Source organism: Oryza sativa, chromosome 6 (genome assembly GCF_034140825.1).
Source record: "Oryza sativa Japonica Group chromosome 6, ASM3414082v1".
NCBI classification, from domain to species: Eukaryota; Viridiplantae; Streptophyta; class Magnoliopsida; order Poales; family Poaceae; genus Oryza; species Oryza sativa.
In genome coordinates this window covers 27,062,174-27,089,235 of record NC_089040.1, presented here as the reverse complement: position 1 = coordinate 27,089,235, position 27,062 = coordinate 27,062,174, and the positions used below count along the sequence as shown (strand labels likewise).

The 27,062-nt window shown below is 44.6% G+C and overlaps 2 protein-coding genes across 3 annotated transcripts; one reads left to right on the top strand and one right to left on the bottom strand.

The window, feature by feature from the left end:
* Positions 1 to 6,729: 6,729 nt before the first annotated feature.
* LOC4341638 (ESCRT-related protein CHMP1-like) lies at positions 6,730 to 9,887 on the bottom strand. 2 transcript variants are annotated; one of them, NM_001402896.1, is made up of 2 exons: positions 9,077 to 9,887; positions 6,730 to 7,022 (listed from the first exon to the last, which is right to left on the bottom strand). In NM_001402896.1, the coding sequence occupies exon 1, from the start codon at positions 9,707 to 9,709 to the stop codon at positions 9,092 to 9,094; it is 618 nt and encodes a 205-aa protein (NP_001389825.1). In that variant the 5' UTR covers positions 9,710 to 9,887; the 3' UTR covers positions 6,730 to 7,022; positions 9,077 to 9,091. The 2 variants fall into 2 exon arrangements, with proteins under 2 accessions (NP_001389825.1, NP_001389826.1); NM_001402897.1 differs by lacking the exon at positions 6,730 to 7,022 and having other exon boundaries at positions 8,817 to 9,887.
* Positions 9,888 to 22,547: 12,660 nt separating this feature from the next.
* LOC4341637 (proteasome subunit beta type-3-like) lies at positions 22,548 to 26,065 on the top strand. The gene is made up of 7 exons (NM_001421659.1): positions 22,548 to 22,703; positions 22,783 to 22,964; positions 23,062 to 23,169; positions 24,256 to 24,345; positions 24,956 to 25,040; positions 25,242 to 25,336; positions 25,600 to 26,065. The coding sequence occupies exons 1-7, from the start codon at positions 22,698 to 22,700 to the stop codon at positions 25,646 to 25,648; spliced, it is 615 nt and encodes a 204-aa protein (NP_001408588.1). The 5' UTR covers positions 22,548 to 22,697; the 3' UTR covers positions 25,649 to 26,065.
* Positions 26,066 to 27,062: the final 997 nt, after the last annotated feature.

Sequence of the window (27,062 nt, the reverse complement as noted above, 5' to 3'; positions counted from 1 at the left end):
TCTTATTAAGCCATATCACCTCAATTATTTCTAGCCTTTGGATGATAGATCTATGGTCCAAATTGTCTCTTTTTTCTTCTCTCTTACAAACATGCAATCTCAATTATTTTTAGGCTCAAAATTATATAAAATTGTTTAGTTTTGATAATCAAATTACATCTTATTTGTACATATTATGCAACCTAATTTTCCGCAGCAACGCGACGGGTTATTTATCTAGTAAAAAACTATTTTTCTGTACAAGGACCTCTTTAGATTGCAGACGAACCGTAACTGGTCGTGTTTATAAAAATTATCCTCCTATTTTCGCGTGCAGACCCTTAAAAGGACCACACACAAAAATCGATTTTCGCATGCGGACCTCTTAATGGTCCGCACTAAAAAAATAAGTCTATTTTTGTAGGCGGACCTCTTAAGGGGCCGTGATTTTCGCATACGGGTCTCTTAAGGATCCGCATAAAGCCTAGGTTCCCTTATCTTTCCTTCTCAACACTTCAAATATTTTCATCCATATCCTCTCATCTCCTCTCTGTCACTTTCTCACCTCTTCTTCGCACAATCTCACTATGCGTTGCTCTCCTCTCTCACTCTCCTCTCGCGGTAGGCAGTGGGCCCGGACGACGGCAGGCGGAGGGCTCGGCCGGCGGCGGAGGGCTCGGTGGCGGTCAGATCCGCCTTTGGCGGCCATGCGACGGGCGGCAGGTGGCGCGGTCAACGGCGAAGGCGGCGGCTCCCTTGGCCCTCCCGCGCGGATCTGGCGGCGGGCTTGAGTGGGAGGCCAGCGGCGGCTCTCCCCTGCCATCCCACGCGCTCATCTGGTGACGGGCTCGAGCGGAAGGCCAGCGGCAGCTCTCCCCCGCCCGTATCCGGCGGCAGGCGCGGGATCCGGCCTCCACATGCGCGGATCCGCTGGCAGCGACGACGGGAGGTGCGGATCCACCGGCGACGATGGTGGCAGCGACCGGCTAGGGTTAGGGTTAGGTTTTTGTGTTTTGGAATTTTTTTTTTCGATTTTCCATTTTCGTGAGAAAAACTTAAGCGCCCGCACTCGAAAATTCGATTTTCGTGTGCGGATGCACGTAAAATTGCGATTTTCGTAGACCCTTTAGTATGTGCAGCAGTGCGGGTAGCCAGCCATGTCGCACGCGAAAACCCCTTATGGGTCATCTGAAAAAAAATCATTTCTTACTAGTGGAAGCCAGAAGACAAATACGTATATAGGACGATACTATTACTAGTACGTCTAGGTGATCTGCATGTATCGCGTGATGAACTGACGATGGTGATGGTGATGCATGCACCATCGATCGTCGGTGTTGTTTCTTCGGCCGTTCTTGTGCGCATGCTTCACTGCATCCGGCGCACGACGATGCAGGGCGAAAGTACAGTACGTGTACTATCATGGAGTACTATACCTCGCAAGAACCGATCGACAATGGGTCGCCCGCTGCGTCAGTCGGCGTGCGCCGCAGCGCCCACAGACTAGCTAGCAGTCACGAGCCGGCGATCGATCGATCGAGCATCGCAACGGAGTGCAATGCATTATGCATGCATGTGGCAGATGTACTGTTCGACCATACCGACAGGTCTCTGTACTCAACAGCCAGCAAGTCTGCCAAGTCCCAACGTACTATACGTACTGTTCGACCACCAAAAATGGTTGTAATTTTCTTTAAAAAAATGTCATTGTAGAGTATAATGGCATCGTCTATCACTCCACCAAAAAAGAACATCCTTCGCCTCTAGCTCGCCTACCTCCGCCATAAACCTTCGCCTCATATATGAATGTCGTCATATTTTAAGAATTTTTCATAACCATTTAACGGACGAGGAGACATAGGGCTTGTTCATATTGATGTCATTTTCAACCATACCATTTTTTTTATAAAGTTGCCAAAATAATATACGTTTAGTTTGTTGCCAAAAATTTGGTAAATATGGAAGAAATCCTAGCAAAATTTTGGTATTGGCTACAATCTGAACATGCCCATATTCTTAAGAAATCAAAACATTTCTTTTCCTATATGGATGTAACACCATACACTATCACTCAACTCAATATATTCTTTTTCAATAATCAACTTTCAGTCCTCAAAGAAATAACAATCAAAATTCTCAACGTGAGATGCGTGTGGAGAGATCTGTCCAAGTCTACCATCCAGTCTCTCGCCCGCCACCGCGCGACACCATCTTACCATCATATCCAAACAACGTGCTACCCTTGTCGATCGATCAGTGATCGATGTTGAGACCGACAGATATTATCGCAGGTACATGCACGACATCGAGCACGTACGCACCCGCGCTCGCACCGCATCGGACGTACGTCGGCGCACGCGTCCGTGATGGCGTGTGGGGGCATGTACGTACGTTCAGGGTAAGTTTTATAGTGGAGGTGGATGTCAGATCTAATTTGGACCATGTCATCGTCTTCTTATTAATTAAAAGGCAACGCATACAACATATCACATCTAATACACAAACCAAAATATTAGTTTACTCTCACATCATTTTTCACTTTTCTTGGAGATTGTGTAGAGCTTGCCCCTTGTATAAGAGCAAGTTTAATAGTATAGCATACTACTAGCTTCAATTCATCCGTAGCCAATCTAATAGCTAATTCATACAATAGTTGCTTATTATACTTTTAATATATGGTCCCACATGTCATATACATATTGTGTCTTGGAGTCCGTGCTGCAGCTGGCTACAGATCTGTAGCCCGTTGTTCTTCTCTATCATCTTTTATCTTATTAAAATATGTTTATAGCTAGCTAATAGTATACTATTGTACCTGCTATGAGGGATGGCTTATTCTCTCTCTTCTTCACCTCATTATCTACCGGCAGCAGAGCCGCGCCGCGGCGGCCTATCCTCCTGCCAATTTTTGCTTCTCCAAAAAAAAAAAAAAAAAGCCTCTCTGCAAACCGCGCGGTATTGTCGCCTTGTTCAGGCTACCCCATGCTAGCTTAGCTCTACTAACTGCACATATCGCCAATCTATGGGCGCAGTTTTCCGTGAAGGCGCCGTGGGCGTGCTCTCGCGCTGATTGGGTACATGTGGTTCTCTCAAGGTAACTCTTTTTTTTAGAGGGAACTCTTGTTCAGTTTTAACTTCAGTTTACAACATTTTTTAAACAGTATTTCACCACTTTGTTTGGAGACCACATAGTTCATCACGTGGATTATTTACCTGTGGTACAGTCTGGCTGCCCGCTGTGTGTACATGCATGTGAAATTTAACATCCCCCAATTTATTTCTTGAGGTTAATTACTCCTTTTATTCTTTTTGCGAGCATTTTTTTTAAATAAAAACGAAGCCAGACTTGCTGCTGTTATATTAAATAGGAATTGAGTATATTTACATATTCACTAACGGCGCAAAGAAGAAAGGAATAAAAACAACAAAAATACATTTATATCTTTGCATAGGCACTAGATATGAACTAAGGTATAATATTCTTGCGATATCTTTGGCGCCATACATATATATATATACCTCACACCTAGATTAATTTTATCTATGATTTTAACCATTAGCTGTTGCATTGGAGTTTCTTTATTTCTGAAAGCACTTTTGTTTCTTTCACACCAAATCTTCCACACAATGCAATCAGCATAGGTAGTGACTTCATTGTCTTAGTCTTGTGTTTGCGAGGAATTAATCTTATGAATCACTCTAGCTACTCCTAGCTTGCTAGTCTTGCATTTAATTTACCATCTCTAATTGAGGGATTGGATAAGCATCCAAGATATGTCTTAGTAGCTAGAAATTAAACTAGCTAAAAAAATATTGTATATATTTATGGTCCCTAAATTAATCCATATCCTGCTACTGAGCTGTAATGTATTTGGATGTTTGCTTAGAAGTCTATGCTTGCATGAGTTGCTCTAAAAAAAAAATATCAGCTCTCTTCCTGATAATAGATTTTGGGCATGTGCTGCAGTCCATGTGCTCTCCTCTGTCTTGGCTAGGCCGCAGAAATCGTTCAGAGATGGAGTAGGTGTGAGGTGTTCTTTTGTCATGACCCAGCTGCCTGGCATTTGCCCATCACAGTAATTTGTGCGGTACACGATGCTATATAGCTCTAGTTGACAAGGACAAACTTTATTCATTGCATAGGCAGGCGTGTCATGTCACCTTGTGCCACTTGCTCGCCAACGACATACGCTCTCAAATCTTTGTGTATATATATATTCTGTTTGTTTTTGTACACGTATTTTGTCTTCACTAATTAATCTATGTTTGGTGAGGCACAAGAACACATGTTTGATTAATTACAGTGTAATAAGTCATATGGACACAGGAGCCGAGAGGCCCGAGAGTAGACTATGTCAAAACGATTGAGCAGAATTACAACCACAACTTTAATTCTACATGGGAACAAAGATGGTGCACGTATGATTTGGTTAACATATATGGTCGATTTTGCTGCAAAGCTTGAGGATAAAATACTAGCTAACAAGTCTTTTCTTTAAAAGAAAACTGAAAGGGGATGTGCTCTATGTAAAGACTAAGATATCAACACTGTAAGCAGTAAAGGTTGCACAATCCTCGCAATGTCTAACAAAATTTCTGTTTGTGTAGAATCCACAGTGTATAGACAAAGCTAGCGCGAGACAACTGATCTATTTCTGAATTCATTCTCAGTATCTGTTAGTTTAATTACAAACCAGTTTACATACTATTGCGTTTAACAATTTTTTTCTTCGATGGAGAATGGGAAAAAAAATGTGCCAAATATGGTCTTTATCAATGCGGACCATGCATGATTCATCCGAATTTTCCCAGCGTAGAGGACTTATCTGGCTAGGGAGGGTACTTCTGTTCACTATATAAACTGGGCTGGAATGTTGCTACACCATCTTTCATACCAAACCTAGCCATTGGGCCCGAGAGCACTTTTCAAATAGAAAACACAAAAAGCCACTGTGCACGCGGGGATCTCCCGTTCCACCTCATTTAGTCCCACCTCGGAAAACTAGCTCCACACATCGCAGCATAAATAGCCGGATTGCGCCCCTTGCTGTCGCCGAGCTCAGCAGCGCGAGCTTGTAACCCGAGCGGGGGCATTAAGGTGGTGTGGACGTTGCGGTACGGCTGCGGGCCTGGGTCGGCATTGCTACAGATGGCTCGCCCGTTCCAAGTTGAGTAGTGGGCCGGCGGGGCTTGTGCGAAAGCTCTGGGGCCCCACGGTTCCTAGAGTGGCAGGCATGGCGTGAGGCTGGTTTCACAGAGCAGCGAATACTGCCCGCTTCCAACGGTGGAAGGATAACGGGCCGCCGCACTGCTGGCCCGCTTGGGTCTCGCATCCTACTCCAACGGACCACCACTTTTTTATTTTTCTTAGAAAAATAAAAACTTCGTTCTGTTTTTCCAGCTAGCTAGTCCGTGCACAAAATCTTTTTTTTTTTGGTTAAAAAAGAAAAACTTCTTTCTGTTTTTGCGGATAGCAGGAGAAGTGTCCAGTTCGTGACTTGAGGTCTCTTTGGACTTGGAAGTACAAGATTCTCATAGAAAAAAGAAAATAGAGGATTGCAATTCCTTGGAATTTTTTTTATACATGCCATTTGAAAAAGGGATTTGAGCTCACCAAATTCCTATACATATGCTAATAGTATTACAAGTAGAAAGCAAATGAATTTTGTATGAAATGTTGTTTGGAACACATGGTTGTCCTGAACACAAAATTTAGATTCTATCCTACGCCAGCTAGTGAAAAAATAATGTTGAATGTTCAGAAATCCTTCCGAATTTATATGTTTTTATGGAAATCAACCAAATTCCTATGTATGATTCTCATATTCTTGTGGGATTCGGTAGCATATGACATTCTAAGGATTCCTTTGGAACAAAGAAAAAAAATAGAGGAAATCTAAAGTGTTAAAATCTTATGGAAAATAATCATACTTGATCCTCTGTAACAAAGGATAAGCATACGCAAAATCCTTTGAAACTCCCATTGAATGACTCATTTCATTCATGGGAAATTTGGAGGAAAGCTTGTAAGAAGTATAGCTTCATGTTTTCCCTTGTGTCTTAGATTCCTCTAAGTTTCAACAGAGCAAGATATTCTGTTAGTAGTTTTTTTTTTCCAAATCCTGTGTTTGAAAGGAGCTAATCCTACGTTGTTTTCTATTCCCTTGAAAGAAAGGGAAAACAGAGGAATTTCAAAGAATTTGAATTCAATGAAAAAATTTCCTATGATACCCTTTGGAATAGAGGATTAGATCTTTAAAATTTCTTTGAAATTCGTATGGAATTGCTGCTTGTAAATTTTAGAGGATTTATATCCTATGGAATAGCATGTTTCATGTGAATTTTAGAGGATTTATAGTATGGGCTCCAAAACCTCCTGGAATTTTTCCTTTGTCCACCTCTTCCAAATCCTGTGTTTGTCATGTGCTCCATCCAAACAGCTTCCTCTGTAGTTTTCCTATGTTCCTCGTTCCTTGGGATTTAATAACAGTTGTTACATGGCTAAAAGGATTGTGATTGTGATGTTTTAGTGCACTTGTTTTTTCTGTCCCAACAATCCAACATGCATGCCTGATGCCTGGTTAGCATGCATCATCAAAGCCCCATGCAGTCCAGATTTAAAACGAGGTGATCACCAACTGCGTTGGAGACTTGGAGTCTTTAAAGTGAAGAGAAAAAGCACAAAGGCCATCACAGGACACTGGTTAGCAGATACCAGCAGCCATCAGGCAAGGCAAAGTTCCTCACAAATAATGGGGCGGCTACCGAATTTGTTCATGGCATTAAAGCAAGGAAAACATCCCGTGAAAAGATGGACAACTTCAACATTTCTGTTCAAACGGGCAGGCTTAGGATACAGCGACACAGAGACGTTCTCAAGCTCACATATTATGGATTTGTATCACACAGCAAGGTTTTAATGAAGTCCACAGATCCCATATGGGATATCAACACACGCATTTTAGCATAACAGTATTTACGAATCTAACAAATATGAGTAGCCTTTGACGTGACAATGGCTCATAGCAGCTTGAGAATCATATCTGCAAAATGAGATACGGTGGAAGTTAGTTAACGGGGAAAAAGGTTTAATGAATCAATGCATATAGGCATAGGCCATTTCCCATATATGGAAAGTGCAGTGAATATGTAATATGCATGCATTAAAGAATGCATTTAGTGAACTCAAATTTGTGGCGTGCATTTACGCTTTAAGTTAGCAAGCATGTGAAAATGCGATACAGTAAAGTTTGAAGACATTTGTATACCCTTCTATGATTTTGCATGAAAATACAAATTGGCCTTGAAAGACTGCATCGCATAGAGAAAAGGTATGCGTGCAAGTCACTCTATACACACTGTCTCGATAAATGCAACAAAGTTCACTATGTCCTGATAAATGCAACAAAGTTTTAGTAACGTTCGTCCAAGTGTTAGGGCTTGTAGCCATTGTTAACCTCCTTGTCAAAATTTTGGTAAGATGGTTTGATGCCAAATTTTTTTTGGCAAAGATACTTTAACCTTTTGTCTAGCCTTCCCAAAGTATTGGCATTGTGAATTTTTGCAACAGACCAAATGAGCCTATAAAAGCTTTGCCATTACCAATATTTTGGTGTGGTTGGGTTGAGCCTTATATGGTGTTTGGAAGTAAAATCACCAGAAAATGCAGTCACTCCAAGATGTAGCACTAAGGGGGTGGTGTTTCACATAAAGGGAAGGTCGACACAACTACAAAGGGCACCACAGCAGGATGTTATGAAAGCCAGCCCTTTCAACACAAACAAGGGTAACAATAGTAATCAAATTACAAATAAATGGAGATGAGATTTCATCACTGAGGAACTCAACATAAAAAATACATCATGAAAAATGTTACTTTATATATTCGGTGAAGAGCTTGTGCTACTTACATTAACAAATGAACATTCTGTGAGTAGGATTAAATAAACAAACTGATAGTAGGATTAAATAAACATTTTGTACTACCAATATTCTGTGAGTGGCTTCCTGGCATGTAAGGTGCAGAAAACTGCTTGCGTACTGATTTAACTGTCAAATATACAATTGAGAAGGCAACATAAAAACACCAAAAACCTTTTAATCTAATAGCTAGCCCAGAGAGTTTAAACATAATTTTACATCCAAAACATGCTGAACATTCAAGAGTAAAAAGACAACTTTTATGTTTCAGCAGGTAAAACAATACAATTTACACAAAATGAATAGGTGTTATCATGATATCATCTGAGCACACCAATGATCACTGGTCTCACTTCATACATGCTGTTAAGGGTGCTCCTAAGTTAAAGCAGAATAATATTATCCTTGTTATTTGCTATCCTCCTCACTTTTTAGGTAGTACAAGAAGAGTAAATCATTATCAAAATATCAATTCCGTAGTAAGTCATAATATAGGACTACCGCATGTTAGCTGTTAAAAATCCTGAAAGTCATTTTATGTCCTATCACAATTCACAACACTACATACCTCCCAAGTAATCAGCCAACAGAAGAGATGATTTGCCGCATGTATGATGCTATTTGATATTGGAATACACAGAAATTTCCATTGGTGAAATTAAGGCTGTTTGGCTGCCTGGGCTGCATCTGCGCCACAGACAACAGCAACAGTGCTGCAAGCAGCAAGGAAACAGCGGGCAGCAGCAGCCGCAGCCACAGCCCAGGTAGCCGAATGGCCTGATTGTTAGGTCAGTGATAACAGCATGACTCATTGTTTTATTGGCATCCATGTTATGCAATGACGATGTCTTCAGCACAGGGAGCATGACATGAATATGCAACACCTCAGTAACCCTCGCCATTTGACAGGTAAGATGTGAGGTATGGTTAGTCTTATGTTTCCACAAATCTTAAACCATAGCAGCATAGCCATTATTTTTCGGTGCGCAGCTGCATTCAGAAAGGCCAAAGTAGGAGTATAACTCAAGGAAACAGCGTGGTCTTGTAGATACTAGATACACACCACATAACCACCTTCACATTCTCCATCAAATTGATAAAAACTAAAACAATATTTCACAAGTGCAACAGAAGGTAAGTATTCATGTATGATGCTAGGGGTGGCTATGTTTATCACCTGAAGTGAAATCCCTCAGCCGCGGGCCTTAAGCTCAGCCAGGCGGCGGGAGAGGTCGTCTTCATCAACAGCCTTCTCCTTCTCCTTGGCAGCTGGTATGGCGTGAGCGGCGGCCTGCGGCAACCCAACGGAGACCTCAAGGCCGTAGTCGTCGGCGACTTGCTGCATGAGGCTGTTGACCTCGGTCTCGGGCGTGGAGAGCGAGGTGGAGCCGGCCATGGCGCCCTCCATGAACTCGGCCTGGACCTCCATGTTGACGAACTGGCGCTCGAAGTTGTCCATGGTCTCGGACATCTTCTGCAGGTTCCCCGTGGCGAGCGCGGAGTCGAGCGACTTGACGATGTTGGCCATGGACTTGCCGATGACCTGCATCTTCGCCTGGGTGTCGAGGCGCGCGACGACGGCGTCGAGGCGGGAGGCGAGGCGGAGGTAGTTCATGTGCTCGGTGCGCTTGCGGATGGCGTTCTCGGCGTAGATCCGCGCGCCGTCCATGTTCCCCTTCTCGATCGCCTTCTTCACCTTGAGCTTCTGCTCCTTCTCCTCCTTCTCGCACTTGCGCGCCTGCCGCTGCAGCGACTTGGAGGTGAACTTGAGGTCGAAGATCTGGGTCATCAGCTTCTCCGGGTTCCCCATCGCCGCCGCCGACGAGCTAGCCCCGATCGTGGATTTGGCTAGGGTTTGACGAGGAGGAAGAGGAAAGGCAGATCGGATTGGGGGATTTGGGAACGCGTCGTATTTGCGAGGAGACGAGACGCGAATTGGGGATTTTTATTATTGGGGAGATGGGATTCGGTTCCGTTTGATTTGATTCGAGGAGGAGACGACCAGTCGACCACGCGGTTTGGTTTAGTGTACGCCTTAACGGCGAAGTAATCCCCGCCGTTTGTGTGTCGCTGCGTGTGGGGTCGGCGTGTCCAACTCCAACCAGTGTCGTTGGCGTCACCGACGCCGTTTGGATAAAGCGTTTTATTGTATCTCTAATTTTGGAATAATTAATTACTAGAAAATAGATGCGGCCTTGCCGCACAATGCACCAGCCAATATGAAATATTCCATCCGTTATATATTGATCATCAATTGACTAAAATCAAAAATTTCAAGTTGATTATTATGTAATGTTGGTGTAGTTACTACATCTAAGCATGAAAATTGGGTTTGCATGCATGCATATAGGTATTTGAGGTAGTAAAGCTCTCTTTTCTTGTTGGGGGGGGGGGAGTTAAAAGTGTGCATGTTTCCTTATTCTTCACCACCACTTACTTAAGTTTTTTTTTGTGAAAAAACTAATCAATATGAAATGGGAGGAATAAATAATATCTATCTACTACTACTTAAAAAATAAGAGGTGCTTCCATCGTCCGTCAAAAAAACCGGGTGAAAAAAAACCGGAACGAATCCGATTCATCAACGCGGTAAAAGAAAAATCGGGAAAAAAAAAGAATATGTCCGATTCCATAAAAATAGGAAACAAACTTCCATCTGTTATACCAAGTCCTATTCGGTTAGCATCACCAGGAGAACCGACACCATTCACAGAGAGAGAGAAAGAGACGATGCCGCCACCTCTCCCGCCCCCGTCGGACCGCAGCCGCCTCCATGCCGCCGAATCTGGCGGAGGCGAGGTCCGGCCCGCCGCCCCTCCCACCCCCGCCGGGCTGCAGCTGCCTCCACACCGCCGGATCTGGCGGAGGCGAGGCCCGACCGGCGTTCCATGACGTCCGCCACCACCACCACTGCCGCACCTCCCCACCATGCACAGAGAGAGAGAAAGAGACGACGCCGCCGCCTCTCCTGCCCTCGCCGGACCACAGCCGCTTCCATGCCGCCAGATCTGGCGGAGGCGAGGTCCGGCCTGCCGCCCCTCCCACTCCCGCCGGGCCGCAGCCGCCTCCACACCGCCGTTGTTCGGGGAGAGGGCGCCGCGCCGTTGGTTGTGGGGGAGGGCGCCGCCGCCGCCGCTCGCGGGAAGAGAGGCGCCGTCGCCGCCGCTCGGGGGCGCGGAGGGGAGGGCGGCGATGTGAGATGGGAGGGAGGGAAATGGGCTAGGGTTTCGGCGGCTGAGGAGAAGGAGGGGTTTTGTTTCCCCGATATCGACGCTCGGCCGTCCGATCAAAACCCTAAAGATCGGACGATCGGTGTCGTCCAGGCCGAAATCAGCCCAAGAGGGATCGAGAGTGAGGCCACTTTTCTGGCCCAAGCCCAGGTTGTGGCCTGGGGAGGGGAAGTGCACTTGCGCGTGCACAAAAGGCCGTGGACCGACCGGCAAGGGCCGGAAATAAGTCTATTTTAGGTCCCTCAGGCCCAAAAAAAGAGAATAAGTTCATTTTTAGTGCTCATTTTTTCAGAAGCATTACAATTATAAGTTATTGAATGTGTTTATTTCGAAGCAAACCTAAAAGGAAGGATTTTCTTTCTTTTTCCAAGTAAATAATTGTTAAATGACGTTTGTATTAATAAAATTAACAATTAAGCTCTGAAAAATTCAAATATAATTTCAAAGAGCGTAACTAATCATGGAGAATTTAAAAAAAATTAAATTTAACCATGTCATTTTATTTCTCACACTTGCTTTACTTGTAAATTTATTTAATTATACACATACCTACTTAAAAATACCAAATATTTCAACGAATTTGTATTTTAATTAATTGCATATTTTTCTAATCTGTACGCTTCACATTGTAACACACAGGCACTTTTGCTAGACCAAACAACACTTTTGGTCAATATACACACTCCGTAATCACCCGGTGCAACGCACGGGCACTTTTGCTAGTGGTCTTATAAGTACATCTATTTTCTCTATCTATTTAATGCTTGAAATTATGGAAATTTACCCTTTTATTCATATATTAATTGAAAGCAGCAAGACATTGAGATGATGGACATAAGTTGGAAGACGAATATGTGCGTACAAATTCTAAATTCCAACCAACCAATGTAATGAAACTACTTATTTTCCCTCCACATGTTCCACATGTGTATAAGAATCGAGGAAATCCTTTTTTCAAAAAAAATAATTTTATCTTCTTATTCCTTAAATATAACGTTCTAAGTGCATAACATTAAAAAGTTCAAGTTACACAGTAAAGGAAACTAATGAATTGATTATTTGTTTGAAAATTTGGTACTCAAGGAGCATAACGTTTGCATCAAGCGGGAGCAAAAGATGTCGGTAGCATTCTTTTCCCAAAATTTTACCTTAATTTTCGTTAGTACACTTTTCAAACATCGGTGTGTTTCATGTAATAAAAAATCTATGTGGAAGTTGCTTTAAAATATCAAATATATCAATTTTTCAAGTTTGTAATAATTAAAACTTAATTAATTATATGCTAATAGTTATCTCGTTTTGCATGTCCGCATTTAATCTAAATCTTCGTCAGATTCGAACACAGTAATCTCATTTGCTAGTTCATTCTATCCTGAATAAAAGATTGCAAAGAGGCCTGGCTTTTTTTTATTATTGTCCTTCCCAGTCCGCAGTCCCCACTCTTGAGTCTCGACTCCTCCGCTGCTCTCCACTCATCAATCTGCTCCTCGCTCGACCTCGGTGTCTCCGTCTTCACCGCGGTGCCGCCGTGTCGCTACTACAACGGCCTTCAGTCTATAGCCTTCTTTGCATGAAGCTCGAAGGCGCCTGTGTTTGTAAGATTGAAGTTGCGCCGGCAACATCAGTAAAGAGAAGTCTGTGATGCGCTCCCTGTCCCCCACCTCCTGCAATCCCTCCTGCTTCTCGGGCCAGCGGCCGGATCCGCAGCCCACGATACCTTCGCCCTCCGCATCCGGAAGACAACTCCCATATTCCCAAGCCGATGTGATTATCGGCGCAAAAATCTAGTAGTGAGCTTTGGTGCTGGACAAAGCACCAGTGAGTGTGAGTTGTGCGATACAGCTAGCGTTGCTTGCGTCCATTCACTTACTCTCTGCCTCTTTTGCTCATTTGCATCACCATCCAGTATCCCTTAGTATAGGCTCGGTGATTTTGGTACTCGCCTGCAGGCATGCATGCATGCATCCTACTTGGGTATTTTCCTCTCTACAAGTTCAACGAAAGATCTAAAGAGAACCAATGATCCTAGGGAAGACACTGCTTGATTTTCTTTGCTGAAAATATCTCAACACGTGCCTTAATTTAGCACCAATTGCAGGTAATTTTAACCAGTTCTTTGGTGTTCTAAATGGAAGGAGTATAAATAAAGGACACGAGAGGGTGGTTCGCCGCGGCGTCATCGGCCGTGACGCGCAGGTGGCGGAGGATCCGGCAGGCCACCACTCACTCGCACACGCCGCCTCCTCTCCTCCTCCGCTAGTTAGCGCCCCTCCCTTCTCCTGATCCGGGCCGATGGCCAGTGCCGTCCCTCTTCTTTCTCCCCGGGTTCAATGGATCTGGCAAGTCTGTATTGGCACGGGCGTTCTCGAGGGTGACTCCTGTCGGTGAGATAGAAGCGTTGAGGAAGGGCGGCAGCATGGCGGCGGGAAGCACAGGGGAGGGCGAGGTGGCCAGGCGAATGTGAAGAAGACGAGCCCAACGCCGTTGAGGGAGAACATGAAGCGGGTGGTCGGCCGCAACGCGCGGGTGGCGGAGGAGCCAGTGGATTAGGGTCGAGCAATTCTGCAAATAAAAAATACAGTAACTCCGTAGTTTTACGATGAGGTCCACCGCAACGAACTTTAGCCGTCGATACTTAATCAAACGGTGCAAAAGGAGTGCCAAGGAGACACGTGGCCAGGTGTTACTGGTTTCGGGCCCTACAATCGGTATATAAGATTTGTCACTCTTAGGAGTGATGATAAATGATTTGCCACTGGACCCATATGTCATAGATACGTGAGGGCTCACATGTTATAGACAGCGAGTGGCAGATAATTAATTGCCACATCTTAAAAGTGACGAAAAGTTAAATATCCCTCTAATTTCACAATCATATAAACTTTTTTCCAAAAAAAAAATATTACAGTTCCTTACAAGTGGTTGTTGGTTTGGACACTTTTCCAAGCTTCTACCGCTATATAAACGGTGTGTTTTCTTAAAATAAATATATAAAATTTGTTTTAAGGGTGTGTTTAGTTATTTGGGTGTAAAGTTTTTAAGTATACGGACACATGTTTGAAGTATTAAACGTAGACTAATAATAAAACAAATTATAGATTCCGCCTGTAAACTGCGAGGCGAATTTATTAAACCTAATTAATCCGTCATTAGCAAATGTTTACAGTAGCATCACATTGTCAGATCATGGCGTAATTAGGCTCAAAAGATTCGTCTCGCAATTTACATGCAAACTGCGCAATTAGTTTTTCCCCACATTTTGTCAGGGTTATGGATACCACATACCTAATACATACCTAATAGTAGTTGACTAAATCTCGGCAGGATCCACCACATACCATGTCTTATACGGAAACTGACCTCGAAGGAGTTCCAGATAAGGAAAGACAACCAGAGTTCTACATGGAAACGACAAGTACTACTCGAATTATATCCATATTGGTTTCCCTAGTTCTACTTGGACAAGGGGACACCTATGGGTATAAATACAAGCCCCCCTAGGAGGACAGGGGGACAGACATCCACCATGAAGGGATCAACACCCAACACAATCGACATAGAAGCCACAACATAGAAGCCTACATATGCCAAGACACGCCGCCGGATATCGACTTCAGGGATAAGCACGGTCTGACGCTGTCTGTTATACAATATCAATTTTTATACAATATCAATTATGCGAGTGTTTCCGATGTTAAATCGACTACGGTCTGACGCTGTCTGTTATCTTCTGTATAAATCATGCTTGTTTACGGTTTACATAATGCCTGATATTTACATCTGCTCATTATATCCTGATAATTCTAGAAGATCCATGCAGTTTTTCGAATACATACTCGATATTCTCTGCTATATATCCTGCCTTCTAGAAAATATTTTTCAGGAATAATTGAGCACTCGAGTAGGTCGTGGTCGAGTACACCGCATTATCGAGAACGATCTCGACAAATGCAGAATCGTCGCGCCCAACCTACCAACGAAGACCGACAACCTATCTCATAGCACCGGCCATCGCTGGATTACTCGAGAAAAGGTTGTTAACGGATAATTCCTCGCGAACGCCGTCGGCTTGATCACCCGACATGATTGCGAACGGACATCCGGATATGCTACAAGTTGTGTGTGAGAGTCATGCTGGCCACATGATATGCACATGTAATAAACCAACTTTAGCGCCCCTATAGGTGATTAAGAGACTCCTACTCCTGGTTCTCGAACCAGTAAGACGCAGTGATCTCTCTCGCCTCACTTTAAGTGGTCGAGTTACGACTACTGCCTGGTCCTCGACCAACGATGTAGCGTTTCTCCCACTACTTCCACGTTAAGTGGTCGAGTTACGACTACTGCCTGGTCCTCGACCAGCGATGTAGCGTTTCTCCCACTACTTCCACCTTAAGTGGTTGAGTTACGACTACTGCCTGGTCCTCGACCAGCGATGTAGCGTGTCTCCCACTACTTCCACCTTAAGTGGTCGAGTTACGACTACTGCCTGGTCCTCGACCAGCGATGTAGCGTCTCTCCCACTACTTCCACTTTAAGTGGTCGAGTTACGACTACTGCCTGGTCCTCGACCAGCGATGTAGCGTCTCTCCCACTACTTCCACTTTAAGTGGTCGAGTTACGACTACTGCCTGGTCCTCGACCAGCGGTGTAGCGAATCTCCTATTACCTCTATTTCAACAAAGTTGATAGCAGGTATACAATATCGCCAAGTGTTTTACCCAGAGATCCCTTACCACGACGACACCTAGCGTTGAAACCTATCCTATTGTCCTTTTACGCCGTCTTGACAAGGCCTCCGAGGAACCTAAGGGAACTTCGGCTGGGGACACCCAGAGCCGATAAGGCCTTGTCGGATCCTGTAGAGACAAAAGACCATGTAAGACCTGGTCGTGTAAGAGTTCTCGCCGTGCGTATTAACCAAGCCGTGTGATCGGAAATTGAGTTTTCCAACTTCACAGCTGGGGGCTAGGATCAGTGCTTGTTCAACCAAGGCAGGTGTCACACCCCGAAGTTTTCCTCCCAAGTCAAAATGGTAATTTGCAAATGACCCTAAGAAAATGCAGGTGAAATCAGGAGAAAACCCTAAAGAAAGTAATGCAAATAATAATCAGACTTGACATGCGGAATTTTTCTTGAGTTCTACATGTCAAAATTCATTAACAGGATTTTTAGTGGAATTTTCAGAGCTCTCTAGAAATAATTTTAACCAATTAAAATTGAGCAAGCAATATTTTATTCCAGGGAAAAATCCTTTTTCCTTTTCTTTTTCTTTTTTCCTTTCTTTTTCCTCCTTTTTGTCAAATGGGCCGTCGGCCCATTTCCCTTTTTCCTTCCCTCCTCCTTGCTGGGCCGGCCGCAGGCCGAGGCCCAGTCCGGCAGCCCAGGCCGCCCCGCTGCCTCCTCTCTCGGGGTCGCCGACAGGTGGGGCCCACCTGTCGGACCCGTCTCCCTCCTCCCGCCGATTCCGGCGCGCCGCCGCGCCCGCAACCGTCGCCGCGCCCACGCCTCCGCCTTCTCCGGGCCACGTCGACCACGCCCGCGCGTGCGCCGCGCTCTCCGCGCCCTTTCCCCTCTCTCTCCCGCTCGCGCCCGCGCCCGAGATGGCCGGGATTCGAAAACCGAATCCCGCCTCTCTCTCCTCCCCACTCCCCCGCGTCGGCCGGCGATTCCCGCCTCTCCCGGCCACGTCCGGTTCCCTCTTCCCCTATTTAAGCATCGCCGGCACCCCCTCTCGCTTTTTCCCCATTTCGCCGACCTCTCCCGAGCTCCCCATCGCTCCCGCGCCGTGCAACCACCCACCGCTGCTTCTTCCCGCACTCCGGCCGCCGCTAGGCTCGCCGCCGTCTTGCGCCGTCGCCGCCGTTAGATTCGCGCGGCCGAGGTCCACCTCGTCCACCCCTCCTCCGTTGAGGTTCGCCGCCGGAGACCCATCCCCGTCGTGTGCCGGTGAGTGACGCCATGGCCGCCGCCTTCGGCCGGCGCCCTCGCCCTCTCGCACTCTTCTCTCTCTCTCTAACCCCTCTCCTTTTGTTCGTTAGGAGGCTCCGGAGCTCGTTCCGCCGTCGCCATCGTCCTCCGTCGCCCGCCGTCGTCGACCGTTGTCGGTGAGGCTCTCCTCCTCGTTTTCTCTCTCCCGCACCGTTTAGCCGCCGCGCCACCGCCTAGCTGCGTAGCCGCCGCTCCTCCTCTAGCCGCCGCTCTCCGCCGCCGGTCGGTCGCCGTCGGCCGTCGCCTTGCGCCGCTGCCGCCTGCGCGCCGCCGCCGCGTGAGCGCCGCGCCGCCGGTGCCATGGTCGCCGGTTCGGCTTGCGCCGTGCCCGCGCATCCCGGCCGCGAGCTCCCGCCGCCGTCCGATTTACCCTTGGGTAGATCGGGGCCGTCGGTCCGGCCGCCACGTGGCGCCGCCGCCCCATCCTTTTCCCCGGGTCGCTGACCTGTAGGTCCCGCGTGTCGGCGCCCTCTCTCCTCCCCGTGCCGCTGACCGGTGGGCCCCGCTTGTCGGCGCCGCACTCCCCCGTGCTGACGTCAGCCCTGGTTAATATTGCGCAATAAATTGTTTAAGGTTTTTCTTTTATAGTAATAAACACAGTGAATCTTCTAAAATTCATAACTAATTCATCCGAGCTCCGTTTAATCCCATTCAAGTCTCAGTAAATCAAGAAAAATGTGTAGAATCCATTAAAAATGGTTTTGTTCCCTGTTTCAGTAGTCTTATAGCCTGTTTGCAATGTTTGCTTTGTATGTCGCTAGATTCCGATTCCTCTGACGCTCCGGTGTACTTCGAGATAGTCGCCGAGGTTCCTCCAGCAGCAGAGCAAGGCAAGTCATGCTTGTCACTTGATCATATTGATCCTATATTGCAAATGTCCTAATGTTTTCTTTCAAATACCGCATTGGTTTTGCAATATTACTATGGGATGGTTACCTATTGTTACAGCCATACTATTTTGATACCATGCTCCTTTGTTAGCTTGGGGTTATAACATGATTAGAGTTTGGACTAGGAATTGCTTAGCCATGCTTAGTTCAACTAGTTCACAATGGGGAAAATCATATTAATGTTTAGACTGTTAATTCTAATGGTAATGTTGGATTAGTACCACCGCTCTGGTGTTGGTTAATTAAAATGAATCACATGGTGGGCTGTGGGTGCATGGTTTTGCTGGTCGCACTCATGGCAGTTAAGGACCGGTTCGCGGGATGCCCTGGAAGAACTTATCGTACTTACCACAAGCCAGCGTGGGCAACGGCTGGGCTTGTAGTGTAGCTTTCCTCTAGTCGACGCATCCAGGCAAGGGTGGGCGTGATGGAGCGGGGCGGGCCCTGCGACGGCCTCTGTCGCTTCCGGATTCACCTAGGCACGAGAGGGGACTGCCCGTTGCCCGCTGGGGACGGGGGTGAAACCTGAGGTGTGGTGTGCTTGGCTAGAGGGGGTTATGCGAAGGGTCCTGTCACGGCCTCTTTCCGGTATGTCGTGGTGGCATGCCGGCGCACGGAAACGTGTCGTGGGGCTGTGTCTTGTGGGTACAGTTGTACACCTCTGATCAGAGTAAAACTATTCGAATAGCCGTGCCCGCGGTTATGGGCGGTCAACCAGATTCACCGTGATTAGTCTCACCCTAGTGTAATCTGTTGAACTTGGATAGTTTAGGTGGATGGTTGGGCCTGTCGCAACGTGGGTTAGCGTTGGACAGCGGATGTTTAATACTGCTTAATTATTACAACTGTTTTCGCATTCAATTCCTGTTTATAAATGCTAGTATTTATGCAAATGAACCACTCTAGCTCTTCTTTGTTAATTCCCTGCATCATACCCCTATTCCGGTATGACTTGCTGAGTACAGTGGGTAGTAATCAGTCTTGCTCTACTTTTCCCAACCCCAGAGGACGGGTATGTGTCAGATGAAGGTTTCCCCGAGGAGTAGGCTTCGTCCGTGCCGTCGAGGATGCCTGTGGAGTGGTGTTCCCGCTGTACCGCTGTAGTTTAGTCAAGGCTTAGCTCCAGTTTCTTTTGTTTTCCGCTGCATTTTTGTAAGACTTTTATGATGTTTGTAAGACGTGGATCTGAATGTCAACATTGTCGTTTGTGTACCCCGGCTGGTCCTGGACGGGGATTTTAATGCACATTCTGCTTGGAATTCTATTCGGGAATTTCTGGGCGTGACAGCAGGTCAAGGGTCCAAGAGCCTTATCCTCCAAGAACGATTCTCCGACGACAAGGCTGGGGGCTAGGGAGAGTGTATGACTCTACAAACTGACTGATCGAAGTCGGTAAGAGAGAAGACGCTCATACTCAAAATATTGGTCGGTAAATTTAATTCATTTTCAATTTACCATACATATTATAACATGTCACCCTTAGAGCGTTCGCTCGGGGGCTATTTCTGTCTAATATTCTTTTCTGAGTATTGATTTCAGGAAAATTCTATTTGACATTATCGAAGATCGCATGTCTCTATGGTTCTACACCAAGATCGACTAAGGCGAGTATGACAAATATTGACAAAGTTCCGTCGCAGACTCTACGCCTTCTCGATCGCTCGAGAACGGTTGCTGGATCTCGACAAGGAATACGGAATGAAGAGATGGTGTACCCGCCGAGATAAAATTTCTTGACTTCAATCCAAATTCTCGATTACAGCAAGACGGGAAACTTAGTCGTATGCTCTGTACTTTCTCGGTCGACATCAGAGATTGACTTAGACAAACCCTTTCGGTGCCCGCACAAGGCTGACAAAGGAAGTCCAACGTTATCTCTAAACTCACCGAGAAATGTCACATGAGCTCGATAACAGTTACTCCAATGTCTGCGCGCGGTTGAGAATATGAATTCGTTCATTTGCATCGAAGTCGGGGGCTACTGTCAGGGTTATGGATACCACATACCTAATAGTAGTTGACTAAATCTCGGCAGGATCCACCACATACCATGTCTTATACGGAAACTGACCTCGAGAGAGTTATGGATAAGGAAAGACAACCAGAGTTCTCCATGGAAACGATAAGGATTACTCGGATTGTATCCATATTGGTTTCCCTAGTTCTACTTGGACAAGGGGACACCTATGGGTATAAATACAAGCCCCCCTAGGAGGACAGGGGGACAGACATCCACCATGAAGGGATCAACATCCAACACAATCGACATAGAAGCCACAACATAGAAGCCTACATACGCCAAGACAAGCCGCCGGATATCGACTTCAGGGATAAGCACGGCTAATACCCTGCGGTGTCTCCGGATACTGTCAGGAGAGACAAAAGCGCTATCTCTGATCTCGCCGGGCACGGATTCGAGGTGGGAGGCTACCTTGTTGTTGACTACGAGTCAGATCGTCAGACCGCCATGTCAACAACAGTTAGATAGGCTACCCCAAACATTGTACTGGTGTGATTATCATGAATAAGAGCAATACCGGCTTCGGCCAACAGGATGTAGAGTTATTACCTGACAATTCAGGGGCCCGAACCTGTATAAAAATCCCTGTCTCCATCTCTTTTACCTCAGTCTCGCATATACCCTAGCACCGACGATCCCCATACCATGCAAATACCAGAACCACGACATCAAACATCGACACATTTAATGCCTCATGCATGCCGGTGACGACGACGACGATCTGGACCCGACGATGACGACAGTGCAGGCACCGAGAGCTGCGTCGGCGGGAGGCGGCGGCGCCTGCGGCCAGCGGGAGGAGGCGAGCTCGGCATTGAGAGAGGAGGCGAGCCGGCGACGAGAGAGGAGGCGAGCCGGCGACGACCGGATCTGGTGGGCGCCGGCGAGAGAGGGTGAGCGGCGGCGGCCGGGGAGAGAGGAGGCAAGGCGGTGGCGGGAGAGATAGGAAGTGCGGCGGTGGGGTTGCCGGCGAGAGAGGAGGCGAGGGGCTGCCGACGAAGACCTTTGGCGAGGGGCGGCCGGCGATTTCGAGAAGAATTTTTTTTCCTTTTTCTCCTTTCCCTTTTATTTATTTCTGTTTTTTTATTTCTATCTAGATTTTTTTAGTAGATTGATATTTGAATAAATTGCACCTACGGTACAATAACTTGGCAGGTGGGTGCGATATAGTATAAGAACTTGAGAATTGAACGTCCGAATGCAACAACTTGACATGTGAGTGTGTTCTAGTACAAGAACTTAACAATTTAATATTTTGATGTATCAACTTGGCTAAACATATGCTAGGTGAGCTTTTTTTTACGATGTCAGTATGTTATTGCATAGTAATCATATGGATATTACCTTATAATATTAAATTTAATCTTTAAGAATTATTATACTACACATAGTAGTACAATTTACATCCAATTACCTTTAAGATTTTTTTTGTGGTCTTCACCTTCTCAAATATCAACTGAAATATAAAAATTTCTACATCCAGTTTAGTTGACCTTCAGTTATTAGTTATTAGGATAAAAATATAAATATACTTATACAAATATGCGCTAGTATATTTTCAAAATAAGTACTTAAAAATTGAATTTATTGAAAAAATACTCCAAATAATTAAGTTGTCACATAACTTTTTAATTTATTGTATCAAAATCGTACCTATCTTGCAAGTTGTTGTATTTATACAATCACTTATAAAGTTTTTATACTAAATTGCACCTACCTGCCAAGTTATTGTGCTAGAATGCTAATTTCTTAAGTTATTATACCAAATTGCACCCACCTGCCAAGTTGATGCACCATGGATGCAATTTACTCTTGATATTTTTTGGGTGAGAATGTGGAGGGGTATACTCACCACCTCTAATGAAAGGGTGATTGCAACCACTCATCCATCCCACTCCCCCAACCAAACAAAAAAAATGGATTACCATATCCACTTTCATCCCTACAACCAAGGGTGTGTTTAGTTCACACCAAAATTGAAAGTTTGGTTGAAATTGGAACAATGTGACGGAAAAGTTAAAAATTTATGTGTGTAGGAAAGTTTTGATGTGATGAAAAAGTTAGAAGTTTGAAGAAAAAGTTTGGAACTAAACAAGGCCCAAACAAAAAACTGGATCGCCATATTCACTCAAAAAAAAAACTGGATCGCCATATCCAGCAAAATATGGACCGCCATATCCCATCCAACCTTGACCGGGAGCCAAACACACCGTCAGGATGGAAGAGGCTCCAACCTTCTCAAATAAATGCTGCCTTAGGAGTTAGGTCTGATTTATGGTTTAGTTCCCAACTTTTTCTTCAAACTTTCAACTTTTCTGTCACATCGTTTCAATTTCAATCAAATTTTCAATTTTGGCGTGAACTAAACACACCATTACAGGTCTCGAAACCACGTACAAACTGGTTAAGTGTTTAAAAAATATATTTAAAAATCGAATTCTAACAAATTTTATTGAATTTCGTGGTTAGAGTTGTATTCAACGACCAGTGGCGTCCCTGTGCCGGACCTTCTTGCTCAGCAAGAAGCCCAAGTTGGGCCTCAAAAGCCCACTGCGTGAGCTCCTCCTCCTCCGATTCTCCTCCTCGACTTCGAACCTCGACGCCTGCATCCGCATCCGCCTCCGCCTCCGCCTCCGCCTCCGCCGCGAACTCGCCGCCGCGCCGGCCATGTCGGTGAGTGCCCCCCGCCGCCCCGCTCCCTGGCCGGCCGGGCCGCCCGCCCCACGGATCTTAATTCTCCCATGCCTCGCAGATCTTCGAGTACAATGGTTCCGCCGTGGTGGCGATGGTGGGGAAGAACTGCTTCGCGATCGCCAGCGACCGGCGGCTCGGGGTGCAGCTGCAGACCGTCGCGACGGACTTCCAGAGGGTGTTCAAGATCCACGACAAGCTCTACATCGGCCTCTCCGGCCTCGCCACCGACGCGCAGACGCTGTGAGTCGCCGCGCCAGATTTGTCCCCTCCTCTTTGTGCTTTTTTGGTTTAGCATCCGGTTTGGGAGAATTAGGGTTTCGGTCGGTCGGTGGTGCAGGTACCAGCGCCTGGTGTTCAGGCACAAGCTGTATCAACTGCGGGAGGAGAGGGACATGAAGCCCCAGACCTTCGCCAGCCTCGTCTCCGCTCTCCTCTACGAGAAGAGGTAATGAACTAAAGGATGTTGCTAGCGCAGCGCGAGTTGAATTGAGTAGTATATGAAGCAGAGTTAAATTCAAATGCCAATTGGAGTATTCAATTTCGCGGAAAGATGCAGAATTTTGTAGATATGCTGACTGTTTATAGTGTTACAAAGCGCCTGTCAAGTAGTTAGATTTGTTCTTGTTGCACAATAACTTGACTATGTGAAGGTACAATTGTTAAAGGCAGCAGGTTTATGTTTCAAAGGATATGTGTGCTCTACTTGTGACAGACAGAAAACACATTACAACCACCCAAGTTATGCTTAGACATTTAAGTCTTGTATAACCATATTGCACGATGAGCATACTAAGAAGCTAAAGCCATAATGTTGTGGTTGTAGCCATGGCTGCCGCCGTTGGTTTGATAATTGTTTGTAGGCAGGGTTGCTAGCTTGCTGATTGCTCAAATGGCACATAAAGAGTAAACTCTCGATTTAGTTGATGTAGTAAGCTCTACATGGATTGATGGATATGCTTTGAACCTTTTAGATTTTCCCCTGTTTGCACCAAAAGAGTAACTCATATGCACTTAACAGACTCATATGAGTAGTGTTCCGCTTGACAACCACCAAGCCGAAATAGGTGCTCTGTGTTATAGCTGTTCACCTAGGCTGCCACTTAGGCGCTTAACCCACTTGGTTAGGCACTTGGCACCAGCCTGTTGCCAGAGCCTAGCACCAAGGGCAGCACCAGAATCGAGATTTATGTCGGTTATTGGTTTACCCTGATAAATATTTATAGGCAAATGCTTGATTTTTTTTTATGATGATGTGGAAGCTAGAAATTAGCTCAACATCAATCAGGTTGACAGATAACTTCTGGGCAGTTGGGAAATATGAGCTGAAATTCCTGATTGATAATCATTAGCCTCTCAACATTTTAACAATACAATAGCCTTTTTATGATTGGCATAGTAGTAAGTAAAGTTTGCATGCTAAGACTTGTGATTTCTCTGTGCTATTAGTAAACAGCTTTCTTCATTTTGTATTATACAATTATTGGGTTAGGGGTAAGTTTATCTAACTTTTTTCGATACATGGAAAATTCAGATTTGGACCATACTTCTGCCAGCCTGTTATCGCTGGACTTGGAGAGGACAATGAGCCATTTATTTGTACCATGGACTGCATTGGTGCAAAGTATGTATCAGTTCAATTGTGTTTTTGTTTTTATTCAAATTAATTTCTTTTGGATCTATTCATACACATCTGGATGGTTATCCATTGCTCATGTTCTGCAATTTACTGCATTGATTAATATGCCCGCCTTAGTCTTATTCCACATTTAGATGGTTAGGTGGGGAGTTATCTACATCTTTAATTTATAAATATGTTTGTCATATCTAACAAAGGTTACCTCCCAAATTTCTAAATCATCATTAACAAAAGACCCCATGTGAATGAACAACGTGATTTATGGGTTCACCATTCTTGTTTCTATCCTGAATTCCATGACACCCAAACACGATTGGCTCCGTCTCTGTCCCAGAGAAATGTGTGCATGCTTGACATTGGTAACTTGCTCTATCAGAGATTTGCTTGATTCCTTTTTTGTTCCTTTCTGAATTTGATATATTTTTTCTATCTGCTTCATCATGTACTGAAACAACTTTGATACTATTATTCCAATAGCATGCCACCTGTTTAAGTTTTTGGTCTAAGTCCGTGTGCCTGATATGTCTGATTAGGCGTTTGAACGCTTGTTTCTCATATTCTTGTGAGCTGATTGAGGATGTTTATTTCTGTGCAGGGAACTAGCTAAGGATTTCGTTGTATCGGGGACAGCATCGGAGTCTCTATATGGTGCTTGTGAGTCCATGTACAAACCAAACATGGTATGCATTTGTTTGTTTGTATGATCACATTTAGCCCGTGTAACATTCTTTATGGGATAACATCATGGGCTATAGCAATTTCGCATTTCTGTTTGGATCTGTATAATATATTATAATTCTGTTGCATTGTACTGTTTAGATTTCTACCACTATTTTGAATGATAGATGTTACATGACAACATATTATTTTTCTTGACAAAGGAACCTGAAGAACTCTTTGAGACTATCTCACAAGCTCTGCAGTCATCAGTTGATCGTGATTGCCTCAGTGGTTGGGGAGGCTTTGTTCTGCTTGTGTAAGTTCACTTCACTAATTCAAGATTGGATGAGTGGCTTCATTTTTCTTCTGTTAAACAGCTTTTGAATTAAAATACGTTATGCACCATTATTTTATCTACCGTTCTGCAATAAATTGGTAGAAGTTCATCAGTAATGATTTTTTTCCCAATCAAATATAATTGGAGCTCAAAGTCCTACCGCATTCCGCATTTTAGTTGTTTCAGCACTTCATTTGAGCATCAATACGTTTCTTTTACATAATCTTCTTTTGGGTTTTCAGGACACCAACCGAAGTAAAAGAGTGTGTGATCAAGGGCAGGATGGACTAAATTTATCATTGCGAAGAGTTCTTGGAACCATTTCTGATGCCTGCTGTTCCTGGTCTCTCAGCATTACTATCCGTGTTGTATGTGGATTCCGAGGGAACCTTGTAATATCAAAGATGTTCATTCACCCGTAGAAGAAACTGTTGTTTTCTTACTTTTCTACGCTTCCTATGAATGAAAGGACTTCTATTTGTTGCATGAGATGTGCACTTCTTGGCAGTCCTTGGCCTTGATGATGACGATTATACTGATCAGTAAGCCGGCTACTGGTTAATTAGCTAAGAATACGCGTATCGTGGTGCAATGAGCTACTCATACTCACCCTTCTCAGGCATTTGTTCGTTCACCGTTTCTATATCTTGGCAACACTTTTTCTGAAATGGATGTTAGTGCTTTGTCGAGTATGGAGCCGACGATGTGAAGTCTATTCTGAGTGCGAGTCGTTGCGACTCAGATTTTAAGTTACAGTACTAACTACAGTTCATAGCTTGTAGTGCTCAGAGTTCAATGGTCTTGGCTGCTTTACAAAAATTGGTAAAAACCGAGGACGACTTTTGGTCAATTCTATACAACTAACTAAAACTGCTTGTTTTTCACAAATTGGTCTCCAATGATTTCATGGAAATGGAGCGATTTTCGTTCAGTACTGTAAACCCTAGTATTGCAAACCCTGTTAGTGCTTCCTTCGTTATTTTTTACTCAAACTACAAAAAATACCCATGCGTTGCATTGCAACGGGTAAGTGCTATTTTAATAATAATAATAATAATATTATATATGGTTTGTGGGAACTCGCTTGGATCCGTATTTCATCTCAAGTTAGTATGCGAGTTTTTTTAAAGAGATTTCTTATACGACTCCTTTTGTATTTTCAAAATCAAACGAGCTTAAAATCCAACTCAAACACAACGAACTTAAAACCGACTCAAAACGTACCAAAATTTTTGCAAAAACAACTCTAATTTTTATAATAGTAGAGAAGAGATAGAGATATACATGTTTTTTTTGTTATTGTTTCGAGCATCAATACAATCTCAAATATGTGTTTGGTCATTGTTTCCTCCAACTATAGATGTATTGAACCCCATAATTTTTTCTACTTAGATATTGTTTAGATTCTAACTTTTTTCTTCAAACTTCGTGTGTGTTTAGTTCACGTTAAAATTAAAAGTTTGGTTGAAATTGGAACAATGTGACGGAAAAGTTGGAAGTTTATATGTGTAGAAAAAATTAGAAGTTTATATGTGTAGAAAAAATTGATGTGATGGAAAAGTTGAAAGTTTGAAGAAAAAATTTGGAACTAAACTCGGCCTTCTAACTTTTCCGTCACATTGAACTTTCGTACACACATAAACTTCTAACTCTTCCGTCACATCGTTTCAATTTCTTTGAACTTTCAATTTTAGTGTGGAACTAA